The sequence below is a fragment of the Panthera leo genome, chromosome B1 (assembly GCF_018350215.1).
Source record: "Panthera leo isolate Ple1 chromosome B1, P.leo_Ple1_pat1.1, whole genome shotgun sequence".
Classification (NCBI taxonomy): Eukaryota; Metazoa; Chordata; class Mammalia; order Carnivora; family Felidae; genus Panthera; species Panthera leo.
In genome coordinates this window covers 84048722-84070508 of record NC_056682.1, presented here as the reverse complement: position 1 = coordinate 84070508, position 21787 = coordinate 84048722, and the positions used below count along the sequence as shown (strand labels likewise).

Sequence of the window (21787 nt, the reverse complement as noted above, 5' to 3'; positions counted from 1 at the left end):
GAATAGGAAGACTGAAATCTCTCACTTGAGGGACTCACCTGAATGCAACTTCTATTCAGCTCAACAGAGGGCTCACTCAAATATTTTGCTGAAGTGTTCACTTACCAGCCAGCCTTGGCTACCATAATTCCCAAGTATGTCAACAACAGAACAAAATTCTTATTTATTTTCTATTAATTTAAAAAATACGCTGTGTTTATTGTGGTTATTTATGTCAGGCAATGTAATAAGAAGTTAACAAATATTCATTCATTCAATATGCATAACAGCCCATTGAAATAGGTATTATTATTATCTTCATTTTACAAATGAGGAAAATTAAACTTAGAGAAGTAATTTACCCAAGGTCACCCAGATAGTGAGTAGCAGAACCATGATTAATCCAGGAGATATGTCTTTGGTGTCCATGTTTTAAACTAGTACACTAGATGGATTCTCCATTAGAAACATTATACAATATGGGTGGCTCAGTCATTTAAGCATCCGACTCTTGACTTCGGCTCAGGTGATGATCTCACGGTTTGTGAGTTGGAGCCCCACATCTGTGCTGACAGCACGGAGCCTGCTTGGGATTCTGCCTCCCTTTCTCTTTGCCCCTCCGCTGCTTGCTCTCTCTCTCTCAAAATAAAATAAAAAGAAATTAAAAAAAGAAACTTTATACAATCTCATTCCCACTAGAAATCACTGCACAGAACATGTATCTTGATACTACAACTTGGAAAAACAGAATAAGAAAACCTTTTATCTTTTACCTGCAAATGTAAAGTAGAAAGCTTGATGTCACCCTTCTCATTCTCCACACGAAATTCTAACGGGCAGGAAGAAAGAGTTTTATACTGTAGTCCTTCTTTAGATGCCACTGTTGTTTATTCTACATCTGTGTTGTCCAGTAAAACTGTGTGTGATAATAGGAATGTTCGATAGCTGTGCTATTTAATATGATGGCTATTTAGTCATATGTGACTATTGAGCATTTGAAAGGTGACTAAGGTAACTACAGAATGGAATCTTAAATTTCATTTAATGTTAATAAATTTTAACTTAAGTTTAAATAGCCATATGGGGCAAATGGCTACTGTATTGGATAGCACAGACCCAGATGGTCCAGCTGAGAACCTGTCAGGACTCCTTTCTTTCTTCTAAACCGCACGCTCACCTACTATCAGCGACATATACCAATCTATTCAGTCATGCAGGCCAGAATGCTTGAGTCATCCTGAGCACTTTACCTCCAGATATAATCCGTCAGGAAGTTCTGTTGATTTTAGCTGCTTAAAAATGCACAGATGTATGTATACTTCTCCATTTCTCCCACTACCACCCTGGTCTAAGCCACTATAATTATCAGCCTAGGCAACAACAATACCACCTACATTGTTTTATCCCTCTACATTTGCCTCCCTTTTCCTTAAATTTATTTGAGAGAGAGAGAGAGAGAGAGCAAGAGAGCACAAGCTAGCGCAAGCAGGGAAGGAGCAGAGGGAGAAAGACAGAAAGAATCCAGAGTCAGCGCAGAGCCCAATGCAGTGAGATCATGACCCAAGCCCAAAAGGAGAGTCAGACGCTCAACCAGCTGAGCCACCCAGGTGCCCCTCCTCCCTTTTTCTAAATGCAACCATATCATTCTCTGATAACAGTTTCACTTGTTCTTAGGAAAAATATTGCATTACCGAGGGCTTATTCTATGCTAGAAATTATGCTAGATTTTAGAAATAACACAAGAAAATTGACAAGTTCTTCCTTTTCTGTGGCCTAGAAGTCCCCAATTAATTTGCAGCCTGATTCTCATTCCAAAATCACTGTTTCAGCTCCAAACACACCAGCTTTGTGGCTGAAGACATGCCCAGCCTGCTTTTCTGCCCACTGGAAATTGGTGGTAACGCATAATGCACATACCTATGAGATGTGCCAGGTTAGTAAGCTAGAGGAGGTTAAAATAAATTATAGACTCAGTTGTGTGTCTGAAGCACTATAGCATTCGGCTAAGAGCAACAATAGCAATACGTTTGCTATATGAAGTGTCTACTGTGTATGTGATTCTTTACATGGATGGTAAGAGTGGTTTCCACATACTAAAGGTCTATGAATGCATGTAGCAGGCCATGTCACATAGCTAATTATATGTCACGTAGCTAATTGTGCCACGTCACATAGCTATTAAGTAGAGTTTGGGAAAGCCAGCTTTCAAACCCAGAGCTGTACTTACACACACACACACACACACACACACACACACACACATACACACCTCAAAACAAAACCCTAGAGTCTCCTGATTGCTCATTTAATTACTACACTAGCCTTATAAGACTAGTGATAATGTTATTACCTACAAAAATGTAGAAATTGAAAGATTAAGTAATTTTCTATAATCATAAGCATGTATTGAGTGGCAGAGGTTTTTGAACTAAGGTCCATAGTAATTCCAATTCTGTGTTTTTACCATTACGGCACACTTTCCTCTGCTCATTCCATTTTAAATAATCTTGGCACAATAGGGGAAAAAAAAACCTCTAAATGAGTTTTGCCATATTTGCTCCTGTGCAGATATCGTAATATTCAAACAGCAAAATAAAACACATATTTCTATCGCCAGCTTGACAATACTAAGTGCTCTACAGGACCTCTCATTAAATGATACCAAGAATCCATAACAATGAACTTAATGGCACACAGCATCTGCCCTGGATCCTGGGAGGCAGGAGGGCAAATGCACTTTCCATGATAAATAACACACCACATAGTATTCCAACTGAGCATCAACACTGCATGAAAAAAAATGAACAGAAGAAATAACACTAATTGGATATGAATCACCAGTGGAGTCCTCATGTAATATTTTTTATTCCTCATTTTTGGATCTTTAGGACTAAAGATTTTTCTCAGAGTGAGCAAGCAAGAGAGACAGAGAAAAAAAGTACCACGAGAAACAAAGTGGAAGAGAACATTGTAAAACATCTATGAGATTCATCAGTTTGAGGTCTATTTGATATATATGAGATTTAAACAGAATGACTGGCTCCCTATCACTTTTACCACTGATCAGTGTTTTTTTAAGGTCAGTAAAGATTTTCAGTGTGCCTTTATTTTATTCAAGAATGCAAATGTTGATAGACCTCTCTAAAGGCATGTGGTTCAGCCACACCAGATTAAATAAGGCACGGGATGAGGCTGGAGAAGTAAGTAGACACAAGGTCCTGCTTGCCTCGTAGGCCATGTAAAGGCGAAGCCTGTCTGGTGATTAATAAATCTTGAAACAAAGCACATAAATTATATTTTAGAATGTTAGACCATGTCAAATGCACAGGTTGGGTCACTATGTTGTATAATTATACCGTGTGTCTTTTTGTATCATGAGGATGTTTTTGAACAAGAATTTACCTGAATATATTCTACTTTTAGTTTATAATTCTTAATACATAATCTTAACACTTTTAAAAAAAGGCACTTCTGTAGTATTATCATTTTGAAATAAAATGAACTTTTATATGAGATTCATAAAATGCATTAAGATAAGGTAGAAAGTGAGAAATATTTTCTGAATTTGTCTCAAACTAGATATAATGCTTAGGAAACCAATTTAACAGCATATGATAATATTTAAGTAAGCATGTAGAACATGTCTCTAAAACATCTATCTCTGTGCAACAGCTAGGCTTTCAGCCTGGAATTTCAAAATATCTTACCAAAAAACCTTTTTCATATATAAGAATACACTATGTTCAAGAAATAGATTTAAGATATAGATATATATCTACATAGATATACTTATAGTTATATAATAATATAATAATAATAATGTAGCTATAATATGGCTATATTAATATCTAAATAGTAGAGGTATAGAATACAGAACACTTGACATGTACAGTGTTAAACAAAATTGTTTAACTTTATTGATATAAAATATTTTATCACTATAAATTTAGTATATGTACAATATTTACAAACACTAATATATAAGACAAAGCGTGTACATTATCCCTAAGAGGTAGTAATAAAACTTGAAAGTTTGTATGTCCCAAACACTATCACATTTTTCCCTACTAAAGTATTTTGGTTCATATTTTTTATATTTTATTTACAAGATTGTTTCTCTGCATCATACATATAATATTTATATTTTATGTAAAACCAAAGAAAGCCTTAAAGTTCATTGATATAAAATATTCTTATCTTTTCTTCTAAACTCCCAATGTACATGCCAGAAAGTTTCTCTTTCCCCACCCATGAGATCAAAAGACAAAAATGAATGACATAAATCAAACTAATTTTTCCCCTGGGGAGTTTTATGGACCATAGGCTTTATGTTCACTGAAATATTTCATTTATTTAAAACTTGTTATACCAAACTAGGTTTTCATATATTTTATAGTGTAGAAATGTACACTTATTTTTTAATATAAAGCCAAACACTATATGGCCATAGAACCTCCCGTCCAAATGGTTGTGTATGCACACCATGATTTATATATTTGTAGCTGTCATGAAGCTTCAGCTCTACAAACACCAGCATTTTATCTAGTAACTAACATATTTCAGTGTAGACTGAGCACAGCAAACCTTTAAAGTAGGACAAAATCCAAAGAAAACACTCAACATAAACAAAATATGTGGCGACACTAGAACAAACTATAAAAATTTTATAGGTGGTAGTTTGGCAAGACCTACATGACTTGTTTGTGTGCAAGCCAAGCTGAAGGACAGTAAAACTTAAAGCATTATAAATACAGGCAAAGATGCACACACACACACACACACACACACACACGCTTTCACGCTTTCTACATATTTAGAATCTCTGAGTTGTCTTTAACATGTCATTCTTCTTTTCTTTTCCATTATATTTCTTTTCCATAATAAATAAGCCAGTTGCCATTTCCCCCTATCCTTAAGGCATGCTAGATCAAATAACTGGTCTGTTTTTTAACACTAACCCTGTATGTATCATGATTATGAAGTAATTCAGTAAACTTCTCAAAAGCAAAGTGTTACAGTGAGTACTTTGTAAGCAGAACCTCCCCCTTCCCTTCCCAACACATAATTGTAGTATGGGTCTCAAGAGATTAAATATCAAGGCTGTCTCAAGAAAACTCATACTGGAAATCTGAATTTTATAATATTTTCAATCAGATGTGACCCATGAATTTTCAGAAGATACAACCACAGGCAGAAAAGCCATTAGTAGACTGTTGCACTATCACAGGCAATACATGATGGTGGTTGGGATTAGAGAAGGTGGAGTGAACATGTACAAAAAATGAATAAATGAGTTTTTTATGTTGTACACTTGAAATTAATATAATGTTATATATCAAATATGTCTCAAAAAAGAGAAAAATAACCAAAACAGAAAAAAACAACAGCACATAGTTCATGCAAAAGGCTGTTTCAAAAAAAGAAAGAAGATAATAAGGACAAAACTAGAAATAACTAAGACAACAGGAAGACTAGAATTGATAAGTCCACAAGAATTCTCTTTCAAAAAATCAATAAAAATAAAGTATATTAATCTTTACAAGAAGCATACAGAAGTTTTTTATACATGAAAAACTAAAATAGTGTTTTGTATGCATAAAAGAAGATTTTAGCAGGCCATATTCTTGAATATAAAGAGCAAAGATTCCAAATATTCAGTTCTTTTAAAAGTAATTTTGTTGTTGTCACTGTTTAATTTTCTTAATTACTTTGGTGTTGACAATGGAGAAACATGGAAACTAGCAAGTATAATAAGGAGGTAAGAGAAATGGAACATTGAAAAAGTGATATTGAAAATACTAAGTTTTTAGAAATACAGCTAATTTGGCATTGCATTTTATAAATGTAATCTAATAAGTCCCAGATAATTAAAATTTATTTATTTTTAAGTTTTTAATTTAATTATTTTGAGAGAGACAGAGACAGTACAAGTTGGGGAGGGGCAGACAGAGGGGAAGAGAGAGAGAATCCCAAGCAGGTTCTGTGCTGCCAGCACAGGGTCAAATGCAGGGCTCGAAACCCATGGAGCCATGGGTTCACGACGTAAGCCAAAACCAAGAGCTTAACTGACTGAGCCACCCAAGCACCCCACCAGATAATTAAAATTTTAAATGTAAAACAATTAAACAAAAATGTTGAAAGTGTTAATATTGAACTGAACTCAAAATAAAGGGAAGCTTTCGAAGTACTCCAAAAGGCCACGTAGAGTCCATGACATTTATTTCAGTGGTTTCCTGTCAGCCCATGATAGAAACCACTAGGCATCCAAAAGACACTGCAAGGAATCAAGAATCCTTTTGTCACAGTTGCCATGAAAACAGAGTAAGCCCATCCTCATTTACCTACATATTTTCTTGAGGTAGGGAAGGGGGAAAACTTAAATTCTAAATGGTAATTTTCCAAAACAAAACAATAACAAAAACAAAAAACAAAAAAGTCATCCACAATTTTTAGACCAAGTCTGAGGGAGAACTAAATTTTGAATAGACTTCGATGTTTGAACGTAAACTGTTTAAAAGAAATCAAGATATGGTTAGCTGGCAAGTCTATTCTTTGATTGTAAGAGTTTATGTATTTGCTTTCTATTGCTGTGTAGAAAATTACTATTCTAAAACCATCATCCAGAGATAACCATTTTTATTATCTTCATATACATGTAACTAAAGCTCTAGTATGTTTCTAGTCTATTTTTCCTTCTAGTTATTTATATATTAATAAAAATTAAGATGCAATAATTTTCACTATTTACTGTCCTACACTTTTATTTAACATATAGTAGAATCACAGATTTATTCATAATACAACTCAGATGTGCAAGGAAAATTAACCATGATACCAGAGCATGATGGTCATAGGTACCATAATTCTGCTTCCCACAATAAGACTTATGAAAATGAGAGTAGATATAAAAAATAAAGATACAATATCCCTTCTGGGTGGTCGATTTAGAGGAAATTTACTGGGTTTTTTTTGGCCATTTTCTAGAGTGTGCATATATCATTTTTTTATGGAAAAAATCCAATATAATATAATATAATTTTCCCAGGACAGATTTCCAAGGATGCAAATGAAGTGCTTTGTACTGTTTAGAAGTACTAAAAAATAACAGCACTATGCCACCCGCAGTCTTCATCAAAGAAAGTAAGACAGTTCATCTAAGTTGTGAGGTTTAGGAGGGAGGTTGAGGTGAGTAAAGTACTTTCTGGGATCTGAGTAAGACTGGGGTTAAAAGAAGCTGAGAAAAGAACTTCAGAGTAAAGCTCTGTCCAAGCTGGAGATTCCATCCAACCAAGAGAAATGTTAGAAGTTCTTTTTGCAGGACAAGGCCCACTCTCAGATTCTTAATTTATTATATTATGTTATATCATATACATTTTATAATGTAATATAATTATATATTATATCAATTCATAGTACACTATAAATGTCTTTTTTAATGTTTATTAATTTTTGAGAGAGACAGATCATGAGTAGGGGAGGGGAGAGAGAAAGGGTGACACAGAATCCAAAGTAGACTCCAGCCTCTGAGTTGTCTGCACAGAGCCCAACATGGAGCTCAAACCCACGAACCATGAGATCATGACCTGAGCCAAAGTTGGATGCTCAACTGACTGAGCCACCCAGATGTCCCAAAATAATTCTTAATTAAATTAATTTCTCAGTTGGATGCATATGTCTTCAAGTAAATTTTTTAAGAAAGTTTTGTGAGTGGCATTTTTTGAGCTCCTGCATATTTATGTCACTTCCATTGCCTTCATTCATAAAATATTCATAACCTTGCCCTATACAATAAAGTGGGGCCATAGCCTTTTCCTCCCCAAAATCAGTAGATGCTATTCTATTTGCTTCTGCAGAGAAGTGTAAGGTTAGCTTGATTTTAGCATGTAAACAACAAAAAAAACCCCACGAGAGCTGCATAACTTTTTACTGTTTTCTTTCAAACTTTTGCATGAGTTGTTCCTCCCTAAGAGCACTTCAAATTATTTGATAGTGCACAACCCTGTGCCTTGTATATCTAACATCTTTTCTCCCATCATTCTGAACTTTTTTCACCCTCATTCAGTATTTGAGGAGAACTTATCATATTTGTCTTCCACATTACTGATACAATTTCTCAGTGTCAAATCTGTTTTCTCTGGCTCTCTGGATTTCAGTTGGTTGCTGCATTTTAAAATTTCATTATTCCTTCCATTATATGTTTCTTTACAGCATTTTCCCTAAAGGATAATAATTCTTTTCTTATGGGTTTCTGATTCTGCTTCATAATAACCATACCTTCTTACACTCTACTGAGATGGCTAGTCAGTTTTCCTATATTTTTCCTTATCTCCCTTTTGTGTCTTCACAAAAGTGTGATTTTTTCCCTCTTATTCTTTATAAAATGTTAAAGATTCATTGTTGAATTTTTAAAAACTAATTATGGGAGATTTACACAGAAAAGTTGGTGGAAAAAGCAGAAGGTATATGAAACAGGTTGGTCTTTACAGTGTCTAGCCAATTTTCAGATCTATCAGGTATTTATATAATTGAGTTCTATAGGATTGAAATTGGATTTTCTTCTCTGAAAAATTCCCAGTGTATACTGATGACAGTTCCTAGTTTTGTTCCTAGCAACACAACTTCATATTTGGATTCACTGTTCCTTTGTGTCCACCAAAACTGCCCCCAGGCCTATCTATGTGTTTGGATTTTTTTTTTTTCTGTAAGTGCAAAGGAAAAAGAGATAGAAAGAGAAGAGAACAGGTAAGTGGACAACACTTTGGTGTGCTAAAAAGTGATAAAACCAATTACAGAGGTTATGCGTACTAAACTTTAATGGCTTAATGGCTGCTTTCTCCTTACTCCCTACCCATTATTTCCCCCTGGGATTTACTGTCTGTGAATGGATAGACAGAGACATATTAACTGGAGTGAAGAAAAGATAGGGGTTAAAGATAGCACTGTGGAAGATTCACAAGTAGTAGACATGCAGAAGGTCAGCTGATCAACCTTTAAGGGGTCTCTAAACTGATGACAAAAGACAGACTGGAACAATAGTAGGGGTCTTTTCATTTTCTTTCCTACTATGTTGCAGTATTTTTAGATAAACAGCATTAGTGGTCCATCAACTAAGATGCTAAACCTTAAAACATTAGCCTAATAATTAGTCATCATGTTATAAACAGTATATTGTATAATAATAATGTATTATTATTTTTTAAATTTTAATATTGTGGTATGCTAATCAATTTCCATGTTTTGTGAAAGGTCATAATTTTCTATTTTTTGTGTCTTTATAGATTATTTTTTTTAATTAAAAAAAATTTTTTTTTAATGTTTATTTATTTTTGAGACAGAGACAGACAGAGCATGAACAGGGGAGGGTCAGAGAGAGAAGGAGGCACAGAATCTGAAACAGGCTCCAGGCTCTGAGCTGTCAGCACAGAGCCCGACGCGGGGCTCGAACTCACGGAGTATGAGATCATGACCTGAGCTGAAGTCGGCCACTTAAATGACTGAGCCACCCAGGCGCCCCTATTTTTTTAAATTTTAATTCCAGTGTAGTTAACATACAGTGTTCTACTAATTTTAGGCATACAATATAGTACTTCAACAATTCCATACATTACTCAGTGCTCATCACAATAAGTGTACTCTTAATCACCTGACCTTTATCACCCATCACCAATCCCTCCTTTCTTGTAACCATCTGTTGGTTCTCTATATTTAAGAGTTTGTTTTTCAGTTTATCTTTTTGTTTTCTTTGTCCATTTGCTTTGTTTCTTAAACTCCACATATGAGTGAAATCATACGGTATTTGTCTTCTGCTGACTGGTTTATTTCACTTGCATTATATTTTCTAGATCCATCCATGTTGTTGCAAATGACAAGGTTTTATTCTTGTTTATGGCTGAATAATATATAATATATTATATATATATATATATATATACATATATATATATATATATATGTATATATATATATATCACCTACTAATGGGCATTTAGATTGCTTCCATAATTTGGCTATTGTAAATAATACTGCAATAAACATAGGCATGCATGTATTCCTTTGAATTAGTTGTTTTGTATTCTTTGGGTAAGTGCCCACTAATGGGACTATTGGATTATGGGGACCTGAGAAGAAGAAGAGACATTAAAAAAAAAAGGCAGAAAAATTTTGAAGAACTAATAGCTGAAAGCTTCCTGAATTTGGGGAAGGAAACAGAAACCCAGACCCAGGAGGCACAGAGATCCCACAGCAAAATTTACCCAAGGAGGTCCTCACCAAGACACATAGTAATTAAAATGGCAAAAATCAGTGATAAAGAAAGAATTTTAAAAGCATCCAGAATAGTTACATATAAAGGAAACCTCATAAGGCTATCAGGAGATTTTTCAACAGAAACCTTACAGGCCAGAAGGTACTGGTATTATACAGACATTTTAGTGGGAATTTAGGACTGGCTAACTTAGATGGAGTTTTCAGGGGCCATTTTTAGGGCAAGGCCTAACTCAACTTTTTTTAAAATCTGCCACCTCTGGCAACTCCTCTTCTCGGCTGAAATAAAGGTGCTATGACCTCTAACTCATGCTTGTTTACGGAGTCCTTCCTTATTCTATAATCCCTGTGAGGAACAGTTATTCTCTATAAAACTTCCATATGAAATGTGATCTTTACATAACACTAGTGGGAATAATTCTTAGTGTTCAATAATCTAGAATACAACAATGCTGAGGATGAGAATTCTTTTATGACTTTGAAGATCCAAACTCTATAAACTTGTTTATCCTTCCTAGGAATTTGTTGTTTTCATTACATACTCTTAGTACTAGCTATAGATAAGGATGATATTGAATAATTTGGCTTACATTAATTCATTCTTGCCGCTGGCTCTTATAAGTAGTCTGCTTAGTTTCCTGAACATGTTACAGCTTCTCTTGACCCAAGTCAATATCTGTTGTCTGATTTTTGTGGTCTGATTATCTTCACTCTCCTACTCTCAAATATATATCTCCTTGTCCCTCTTTCAGTATTTATTTCCCTGAGTCCAGGTTGTTTCCTCACAACCCAATTTCCTATCTGATTTTCTCTAAAATCTTGGCTCTGTGTTTTTTCTTTTACTTATTCCTCACATAGAAATATAGTATCTGTGTGGTCATTCCTATTCTAAAATATACTGTCAATATTGCCAGCTTTGACCTGCTTTGTCCTTTGTTTGCTCACTGTTTTAGATCAAGATGATATCCTTGGGAACTGTAGAATCTACCAAAAGGGTACCTACTATTAAGTAACTTGGTGTATTAATGTGAACATAGGCCAGAAATCCAAATTTTAGACATTTCATACTTAGGTATGTATTTCAGCAATTACAAGTGTTACAAAAGTATCTGCTAATTTTCTGAAATGTAGGCCCTTAAGAGTGCTTAGTATAATGTAGTATTCAGCATTTTTAAAGTCACTAGAGGTTTATAAGGCAGAAAAACAAATTGTTTGATCTGTCATGGCTCAGAGATATTCTTATTAACAAACAGTTCCCAGATCTTTCTGTTTTACTATGGCAATAGATTTAATTTTGCCAGATAACAACACTGTCCATTAATATAGCATACTTTATGAATCATCTAAAAGAGTTTTTAGACCAACAAATATCTGAAAGCCTTGTTACAGGTGAGTAGTCCAAAGAGCCAGGAGGCATTTCTTACAGAAACAGTAATCATAAGCAGATGAGGTAAAGACAAAAGGATTATTAGCAAGGTCAAAGTTCAGATTACTGGATACACACCAACTATATAATAGAAATAAATAGAAGCAATAAGTGAGAGTCATATATGTAAGTTTAAATTTTCTAGTAGTCATAGTTTAAAAGTTAAAAAAGCAAGTGAAGTTAATATTTTATTTAACCTCCATATGCCCCAAATTTTAGTAATTTCATTATAAAATCGGTCTTTTTATATTTGTTTGTGTGATAAGAATTCAAAATCTCGTGTGTATTTTACACTTAAAGAACATTTTTAATTGGACTAGTAGCATTTCAAATGATTAACAGCCATACAGGGCTAATGGCTGGGCAGTGAAAGTCTAGATTTTTGAGTTATAATCATACTTTGAGAAAAAATGTTTTGTAGAAAAAATAATGTGAAAGACAATCATAAATTATTTTCTCTTACCTACACAAGTCTTCTTTTATGTGAAGAGAAATCAATTCCTTAGGAATATGAAAAGAAAGTATGCTCTCTGACATCTGCTCCCGGATTCGCATCCACTTATTGTCAGATGTAGGAAATCTATATAATTTACACACTGGGTTCTTTAACACTGGGGGGGAAGAAAAAAAATAAAAGGTTAGTAGTTAAATTATAAATACATGCACATTAAATAAAGATCAATTAACATAATTATTAATCATTGTACCACTCTAATTATTTGTTTAATCAAAATTTGTTTTTATCATAATTCATTAGTGCATTTGAATTTCTAAGAATTTTGTTCTTCTGTTTTCTTCAGTAGATTCTGAGATATAAAGTTGTTATTAAATTAAAAAATAATACATCAAATTCCAGTTCATAAATGTGGCTATTGTGGTTCTCTAATTTACCACCTATTAATTTCTTTCTCTTCCAAAGATTTTCTTAAAGCATATGTATTTATAAATATACGTAAAATATATGTACTTACACATAATACACACGAAAAATGTATTTCTGAATTTTTTCTGATCATTGTTAGTCAACTTTGCTCACTTATACAGTAGATGACAACTGACATGTTATTTCTGAGGTTTCAAATGGCCCTACTACTAAAAATGGTTTATTTCTTAAATGCCAGAAAGGTTCCTTGGATTAAGCTCTAGTACAATTCAAATATTACGTATACTTTAGTGCCAATGAGTCAATAAAATACTTTCCTAACATTACATATTGTGAGAAACAAGAAAAGGAGGCTCTGAAAAAACTGTATTTGTGGATGGAAAGTAATTAGGGAAGAAATACAAGATTATGCCATTCAGGATTTTAATAGATTAAGGGGAAAAATGGAGGGCCAGAGATTAAGGTAAGACTTGATACTTTTTTCATGAGGCCAGTATACCTACCACACTCCCAAGCCATTTATTTCAGGTCAGAAATTGATTTTCACTGCTGTTTAGCAATGAATGCCTTTGTTTCACTTATACACCAAAGTTTAATGGGCAATATATTATCAAGTCAATCATCAGTCAAATATTTATGGTTATTTGGCTCCAGTTTATTAATAAAACTGATTAAAAACAAAATTTGATATTGAAATGGAGCACAGGTTACATGGGCCAAGACTACTCAATATATAAGGTAAAATTCCTTTCAAAATTTAGGGCTCCCTAAGACTGTATCTCATTCACTACTTGGGTAAATATATAATAGCTTTTTGAACATTAAAATGAGGATCTATTCATCCATTCCTCTGCAATCATCCATTCTCAGAGGCATAGTCTATACATTATCATTGTCAGAATTGATGATATGTCAAAAACCTTGATTTCAAAGATCCCATTCTTCAACAACTAGATTCAAATCTTCCAGTATACCTGCCTACCCACTACTAAGAATTAGCCAAAGTGGTCACTTTTCAAAAACACCAATAGAAGCCAGAATATAGTAGAATATTTCCAATATGTTGAGAGAAAATATTTAAAATCTAGAGTTGTATGCCCAGTTAAAAAAAAATTAAAATAAAATCTAGAGTTATATGCCTGAAGAGATGATATTTTTAACATAAACATTATCTATAAGTTTTATCAATTAGATTATGTCACAGATCCATATATCAAACTAATTTTATTTATTTTCTTTCTTATTGAAGTATAAGTGAAGTATAAGTATATTTTCTTTCTTATTGAAGTATAATTCTTTCTTATTGAAGTATAATGAATATAACATTATATTAGTTTCAGGTGTACAATGTAATGATTCAATATTTATATACTGTACTGCAGAATGATCACCACAATAAGTCTAGTTGACATCACCATCATAGCTATAATTTTTTTCTTGTGATGAGAACTTTTAAGGTGTACTCTTTTAATAACTTTAAACTACAGTATTATTAACTATAGTCACCATGTTGTATATTATATCCCTAAGACTTACTTATTTTATAACTGGAAAAGTGTATCTTTTGACTCCTTTCATCCATTTCACCACAGCCACCCCTACCTCTGGCAACCACCAATCTGTTCTCTGTATCCATTAGCTTGTTTTTTGTCTGTTTGTTTGTTTGTTTGTTTGTTTTTTACTAGATTACACATACAAAAGAGGTCATATGATATTTATCTTTCTCGGTCTGACTTATCTCACTTAGTGTAATTCCCTCAAGTTCCATTCATGATGTCACAAATAACAAGATTTCATTCTTTTTTATGGCTGAGTAATATTCCATTATATATATAGATATATATTGATGGATCAATTAATCAATTGATAGATCAATATCACATTTTCTTTATCTATTCATCTGCTAGTGGACACTTAAATTATTTCCATGTCTTCGCTATTATAAACAATGCTGCTATGAACATGTTGGTGCAGATACCTTCTCAAGTTAATGTTTTAATTTCCTTTGGGTATATTCCCAGAAGCAAAATTACTGGATAGTATGGTAATTCTATTTTTAATTTTTTTAGGAACCTCAATACTGTTTTCCACATCACCTACACCCATTTACAATCCTACTAGCAGAGAACAAGGGTTCCCTTTTCTCTACACATTCTTTCCAACACTTGTTATTTCTTTTGATAATAGCCATTCTAATAGGTGTGAGGTAATAGTTCTTTATGATTTTGATTTGCATTTCCCTGGTGATCAGTAATATTGAATATCTTTTCATGTACCTGTTAGCCATCTTTATGTCTTTTTTGGGAAAGTGTTTATTCATATTCTCTGCCCATTTTTTAATCAGATTTTTTTTTGCTATTGAATTTTATGATTTCTTTATATATTTTGTAGACTGGGCCTCATCAGATATATTTTCTTTCATCTGAAATGTAAGTGAGCCTATAAAAGAAACGATATTCCATCTTCTTTTTCTTCTTTTTTCAAGTTTTCATTTAAATTCTAGTTAGTTAAGATATATGGTCAAATTTGTTTCAGGTGTAGAATTTAGTTTTCATCACATATAATTCTCAGTGCTCATCGCAAGGGCCCTCCTTAATATCCATCACCCATTTAGTCCATTCCCACTCACCTCCCTCCATCAGCCCTTTGTTAAGAGTCTCTTTTTTTTAAATTAATTTTTTTAATGTTTATTTATTTTTGAGAGAAAGAGAGATAAAGCATGAGTGGTGGAGGGGCATAGAGAGAAAGAGGGAGCCACAGAATCCGAAACAGGCTCCAGGCTCCGAACTGTCAGCACAGAGTCCGATGCGGGGCTGGAACCCACAAACCGTGAGATCATGACCTGAGCCGAAGTTGGACGCTTAACTGACTGAGCCACCCAGGTGCCCCTGTAGTTAAGAGTCTCTTATAGTTTGCTTCCCTCTCTTTTTTTTCCCCTTCCCCCTATGTCATTAATTTTTAAAGTGACAATGTTTCAAAGATGTAAAAATTTTACTACAACCTCAATTCCATCTCTAGAGTTTGAGAAGAAAAGGAAGTATGTATTGAATTCAACGTAGTATCAGTAAGGTTAAACCATTTATGGGATCTCATGAATTCTAATATAGCTAACATGATCAGAAATATATATGCATTCTTTCATAGTAAGACAAAAACTCAATCTCTGAAATGTCCAAAATTTTCCTTAGTAACCTAAGTAAATATTCAATTACTTAGTTTGTGTATACTCAGTTTATGTGCTTCTTTTAAACCTCTGTTTTGTTTTGTTTTCGAGATTATACAGAATTTTTGTATTTCCCAAACTCTGGTTAAGAATCCTTCATTTTTCTTGTCTTTTATAAACAGTAAAGAATAGTTATTTTTTGGAGAATTTGAATTAAGATACAAAACATAAAATGCTTCATATCCTCAGTTATCCCAAAAGTAGCCTTTCCACTTTTGATTTTATTGTTTTTATTTTAATGCTCTTCAGTGTGTTTAAGTATCAACCTTCACTGAAATGGCTTAAGCAGAAGTCAAGGGCAGTTTGATTAATGAGTTCTAGAACTCTCCTCTGACCATCTGGTACATATCAAACAAGGACTCTGTGGGAATGCTACTGTTTTTAAAGAAAACGCTTGGGACAAATTTAAAACAAAAATTCAGGCAACTTGATCAATCTCAATTATATCTCCCAACTAACTTTCATGTTACAGGTTCTGATCTTTTAAAATTCATAGATCTGCAAACATTAGTACTAAATCAGGATCTCAATGTAGCTATGGTGGGGTCCACCTTACAACCCAGTTTCATTCAGCAGCATTTCTTATTAAACACCTACTATGTATAAAGCAAGAACATATACTCGGTATCTTAAAATATCATAAAATGGAGTATGACTTAAAAAATGAAAAAATAAATATGGCCTAACATTTTACTGCTATGCAAATGTATTGCACTGGTTACAAGAAAGACCAGATAGGATGTTCTTAACTCAAAATTCTTACTGTGTTGTTAATGGGGAGATTTTGTCATCTTCATATAAAAGAAAGGCATATTGGGGGCGCCTGGGTGGCGCAGTCGGTTAAGCGTCCGACTTCAGCCAGGTCACAATCTCGCGGTCTGTGAGTTCGAGCCCCGCGTCAGGCTCTGGGCTGATGGCTCGGAGCCTGTTTCCGATTCTGTGTCTCCCTCTCTCTCTGCCCCTCCCCCGTTCATGCTCTGTCTCTCTCTGTCCCAAAAATAAATAAAAAAACGTTGAAAAAAAAAAATTAAAAAAAAAAAAAAAAAGAAAGGCATATTGTATTCATGCACCAAATACTGAACAATGGATCATAAATTATGAATGCTTGTGTAACCTTGTTTTAATGTTTCCTCCTTATAGAAGACATTCAATTCCAACAATTCTGCATACTCATTCCAGCTGTGTGAATAAGTCCATCACTTTCAGCTCTGGCTCATCATTGATGCCAAGTTTTTCTTTATGTAGGAGATGCATTTCTGACCATACAATAGGCCTGTCAACTCAGAACACTATCTAACATCTATTATAAATTCTTTAAAGAGACCCCTGTGTGTGTATGCTCTTCATTTTTTTTCACTGCTTTTGCCAAAACAATTGCTAAAAATATCATGTGACTGATTCTGCCAAGAGAAAAGTAGCAGAGATATTTTGGACTACATCATGGTCTTGAGATGACTTAAGAATAAAGTTCTAAGTTGGTACAGATGTTGTTACATTTCTTTGAAGTCCACTGTCTATGGTGAGCACAGGAACAGAAAGTAGATGGCAGATCCCCCCCCCACTCCCCACACACACCAAATTGCAGTACAACTCGAATTTCTATATTGTTTTCTCTCAGACACCATAGCAGCGCTTCTTTAACAAGGTATCTTGCTATGAAATTGTGAAAGCCAAGCTGTCCCAATTCTGAATTATCAAAGTAAAGACGCCAAAGAAATGTTCAACAGAGCCAACACATAGACGACACATTAAAAACAAAACAACATGGCTGTTCAAGAGAACTGGGGTAGAAAGGATAAACCAGAAAGATACCATAGGAATTTGTTTTTTTTCCTGTTTCTGTGTTAGGGGTGTCAGTGGATAGACAAGAAACTTTGCAAATTTAGATTTAGGGACAAGGGAGTTATCAAAAAGCCAAACACTTACTTCCTCTGGTTGTCTTTAATATATTTCTCAAGTGGAAGCTCATATGTGATTATCCTCATGAACTTTCTTGCATTCAGGAGGTGGTAGGAGTCACATATTTAAATGGAATCTGACTTTATTGGCTTTAAGCCTTAAAAAAATCATTATTTTAATGTCCTACAGATTCTTGTAGAGAATTCATTCTGTTGCTTTTAACTATGCAGTTGTTTAATAGTTTAATTATTCAGCTGAATGTACATGCATTGCCTGTTCTCCAAATGCTACATTATACTTACTAAAGATAAGTCTGTGTAATCCAATTAGATACTGACATTCCCTCATTTGTACTTGGAAATATCTTAGATTTATATACATCCAAAATGTAGGTTGGCTCTTTTTAAGACTGGATGAGAACTGAAAAACCTAAATAGAAATCACTAAAACACCATCCTGAACATGGTTATTGAAAAGAGACGGTAAGGAGACCCGACAGGAACACAGAAAACACAGCAAAGAGAGATCTGTTTACAAATAATAAAGATGAAATAAGTTGTTAAAAAATGAACTCCTAAGAATGTTTCATTAATTTTCTCTAGATCTGTTATAAAATCTAACTTATGTTATTGTTTGTGTTGTTTTTAAAGGAGAAACAGAAAAAATGGAATAGAAAATAGGATATTTTCTATGTTGAACAAAGTGCTGCTTCTCTAGTCTAGTCAAACCCATAAGCTCTTGGCCCTCCATCTTCAATCTAAGGCCAAGAATAAGAAAAACTATTATAGATGTCAGACTAGGACATAAAGATAATATTTGTGGGCATTTAGTCTCCAGTTGGTGATAAATTGGTAAGTTTAGTGTATACAATTTGGGTTTTAGTTTTTAGGTGATCAGAAAATGATTTGCTTCATTCTCTCTAGTTTGCATGATTTTCTGTGTTCATTCTAGTTCAGTCATAAAGTAAAAGATACAACCAGGAGAGGTAGACGGTGGCTCATATTTCATTCTGAGCAACCTGAAATGACCTATAGTCCTCTGAACTCAAGCTGTTTCTCACCAATTTCCTTCTGTTCAAGGCATTCCTTGCACCTCAAAGGAACACCTTTCTTTTCTGGCTATATGCAACCTTCCTATAAACTCAGCTGAGCTAGAACCTCCCCTGGGAAGGCTTCCTTGGCCTCCACCTCATCCTTCCCTACAGGTTTCTCTCCTTTGTACTTCGTATCCCAGCTCTGTCATGGTTTTTACCACTTGTGCTACAATTGTCTACTTACTGTTCCAGGTCACCCATTAGAGTGACAGGCTAGTAACTTTGTGAAGGCTAGGACAGTGCTGTTTTGTTCTTGTCCTCATTTTATCTCCTGCATCTAGCACAGTGCCCAGTAAAAATAAACATTCCACAGAAATAAGCTTAAACCTTTCAACTCATGTTTCCCGTCACTACTTTCCCCAGGAGAACAGTTAGAGCACCAACAACTGTGTGAAGAGAGAGGGAAAAATGCAAGAGTGAAGAATACAATTGAAAACCTCACTTCAAGGGAGCACAGGCATCAGAATGAAGGATGAAAAAAAAAACATGATTGAGAGAAAGGTATCCTCACATTTGTCCACAAAATGTTGGCTTTTTAACTCTATCATCTTCTTGCCTTCATTTTTCTTCTAGTTTACCTAGGTGGGGAGTGGAGGAGGTAATGGACTGATACCAGGAAGACAGCTGAAGCATTTAAAGGTGTCTAAGACATGATTTCATTGATTATTAGATCATGAAATTCACTCTTCCATTGAAGCTACTTAACATCCTAAATATATTAGTACACAGTAATGAAAATATATGGTAATTCCCAAAGAGCAAAGTTAATGGACTCTGTCCCATTTGTTAAAACAGCAGAGGGCAAAGAAATCTGGTAAGTATAAAAGATCAAATGCCAGTATTAGAAGTCAAAATTGCCCCAAATTTTACATATTAGAGAGTTACAAATACAAGGACAAAATCTATTTAAACTAGTGTGGGTAAAATACAACAGAGATATCTTTGTTTATATAAAATGATGTCATCTAAAGTCTGACAAGGTAGTAGATTTCACAGCTCATGAATAAACAGAAAAAAATAAAGGGGGAAACTGGGGACTTGCCTTTCGGTTGGAATTCATCAGGACTCAAAATGAGTATAAAGGGACATATTTTTGACAATCTCTTAAAATAATGTGAGTCATGCATTGCTTTGGATGGGAGTGTTAGTGAGGAGAACATTACCCCAATATTTGGCTCATGTGGTATTGTGAGAGGCAGATAAATTCTATGGTGTCATATGAGGCAGAAAACATTTTTTTAAAGTAATCTCTACACTCAACGTGGGGCTCAAACTCATGACCCCAAGATTAAGAGTCACATGCTGTATGGACTGGAGGCAGAAAACACTTAAAAATGAGAATTTGGCAGTAATTTTTAAGGAAAGTGATAAATTCTTTGATTTAAAAGCTAAATAATTAAATTTAAACATCTTTCTCATGGAGAGAATAACAATGTCATTTTCTGTTACATGAAGCATAAATTGAGATGATAAGATACACTGGCTATCAGCCATCTGACAAGCATTTATTGAGTTTCTATTGTGTTCTGGCCCTGGAGACACAGAAATAAATAAGCAATGCTCTTTTTTCTTAAATAGCATATAATCTAGCATCTTCTGCAAAGTGGTGGATGGCTTAACCCCAATTTGAGAAAAAGAATAAAAGATACAGTGGCCTATTTTGAGAAAAAGCGTGATTCATCTGTGAAGCAAGAAATGCAAAACACCAATAAATTCTCTGAATAGGAAGGCAACTGCATGGATTTAGGATGGAGAGATGGCCGGTCTCCTCATTTTTGTTTAGATTCCACCTTACACAGTCACGGAAATCACAGCTGTCAGATATCCCCTCTATGAATATGAAGGACAGTATACACGTTAATCTACAGCATGAAAGTGGCCTTTAAAGAATATAAAGGATAATTTCATGACTCAAGAAGTATGGAATTCAACCAAGGAAGATGCTGTATCAGATCTAATGCTTGCTGACAGGGGAAAACTCACTCAAAATGTGAAGAAAATAGGAAACCTTGTGACAGGGCCCATTAGTTCCTCAGATTTGGCATAGTATCAGAAGGGTCTATGGGCTGACGTGCATTATACTTTTACAAGGAGAGCTGGAAGAATTGGGAATATGGAGAGAATTATCTTTCTGACAGAATTTTAAAAAGGTATTATTTTTGGTCAGGCTTATTAAATATAAATAACTTCCGAGAAAGACAACTGTGACAATGACAAAAAAATTAGTATGTGACTCCATATGAAACTGATTAAAACAAATGCATTTATGAAATAAATAGCTGAATTATGCTATATTGACTTCACACATGTGAGAGCCAAAAAAGGAAGTCAAAGACTGTCCTAGTTAATGTGATCATTTGAAAAGCACTGATGTGGGGCGCCTGGGTGGTTCAGTCGGTTAAGCGGCCGACTTTGGCTCAGGCCATGATCTCACGGTCCGTGAGTTCGAGCCCCGTGTCGGGCTCTGTGCTGACAGCTCAGAGCCTGGAGCCTGTTTCAGATTCTGTGTCTCCCTCTCTCTGACCCTCCCCTGTTCATGCTCTGGCTCTCCCTGTCTGAAAAATAAATAAAACGTTAAAAAAAAAAAAAAAAGAAAAAAGAAAAGCACTGATGTGCGAAGAGGCTGACCCGTGTATTTGGGTCCCGGTGCTGGTGGGCAAATCTAGGCTTTGATACCAGTCCTTCCGACAGCCTGTCCAGTGCTCTTATATTAATACCACAAGAGCTGTTTGGTATTGTTCGGCTACAGAGAAGTCCCTCAGTTGATGTGACTTAGCAGGACACGTGAGAGACCCAACTGCACTTCTCTGTTCCCCACCCTACCCCTGCCAACAACAAGCAGTTTTAAGCTTTCCTACTACCATTTTGCTTCAATAAATAAGCAAATAACCAAGTGAATAAGCAAATAACTGTTTTAACAAACTTATGTTATGACCTACATAATTAGAGAGTCAAACTAAATAAGAACTTCATATTTCTAATACTTACTGTGTCTTCTAGTGTGTCTTGTTTCAGAGAATG

The 21787-nt window shown here is 34.5% G+C and overlaps 1 protein-coding gene across 10 annotated transcripts in view; it reads right to left on the bottom strand.

The window, feature by feature from the left end:
* The window catches only part of INPP4B (inositol polyphosphate-4-phosphatase type II B), a 759315-nt gene that overhangs the window by 181471 nt on the left and 556057 nt on the right, over positions 1-21787 (bottom strand). For 9 of the 10 annotated variants that reach the window (XM_042935411.1, XM_042935413.1, XM_042935409.1 and 6 more), the window contains one exon: positions 12132-12279. In XM_042935411.1, the coding sequence (XP_042791345.1) occupies positions 12132-12279 (148 nt within the window). Of the gene's footprint in view, positions 1-12131; positions 12280-14087; positions 14192-21787 lie in introns of those variants that run through there. The other variant, XM_042935418.1, reaches the window with a different exon arrangement.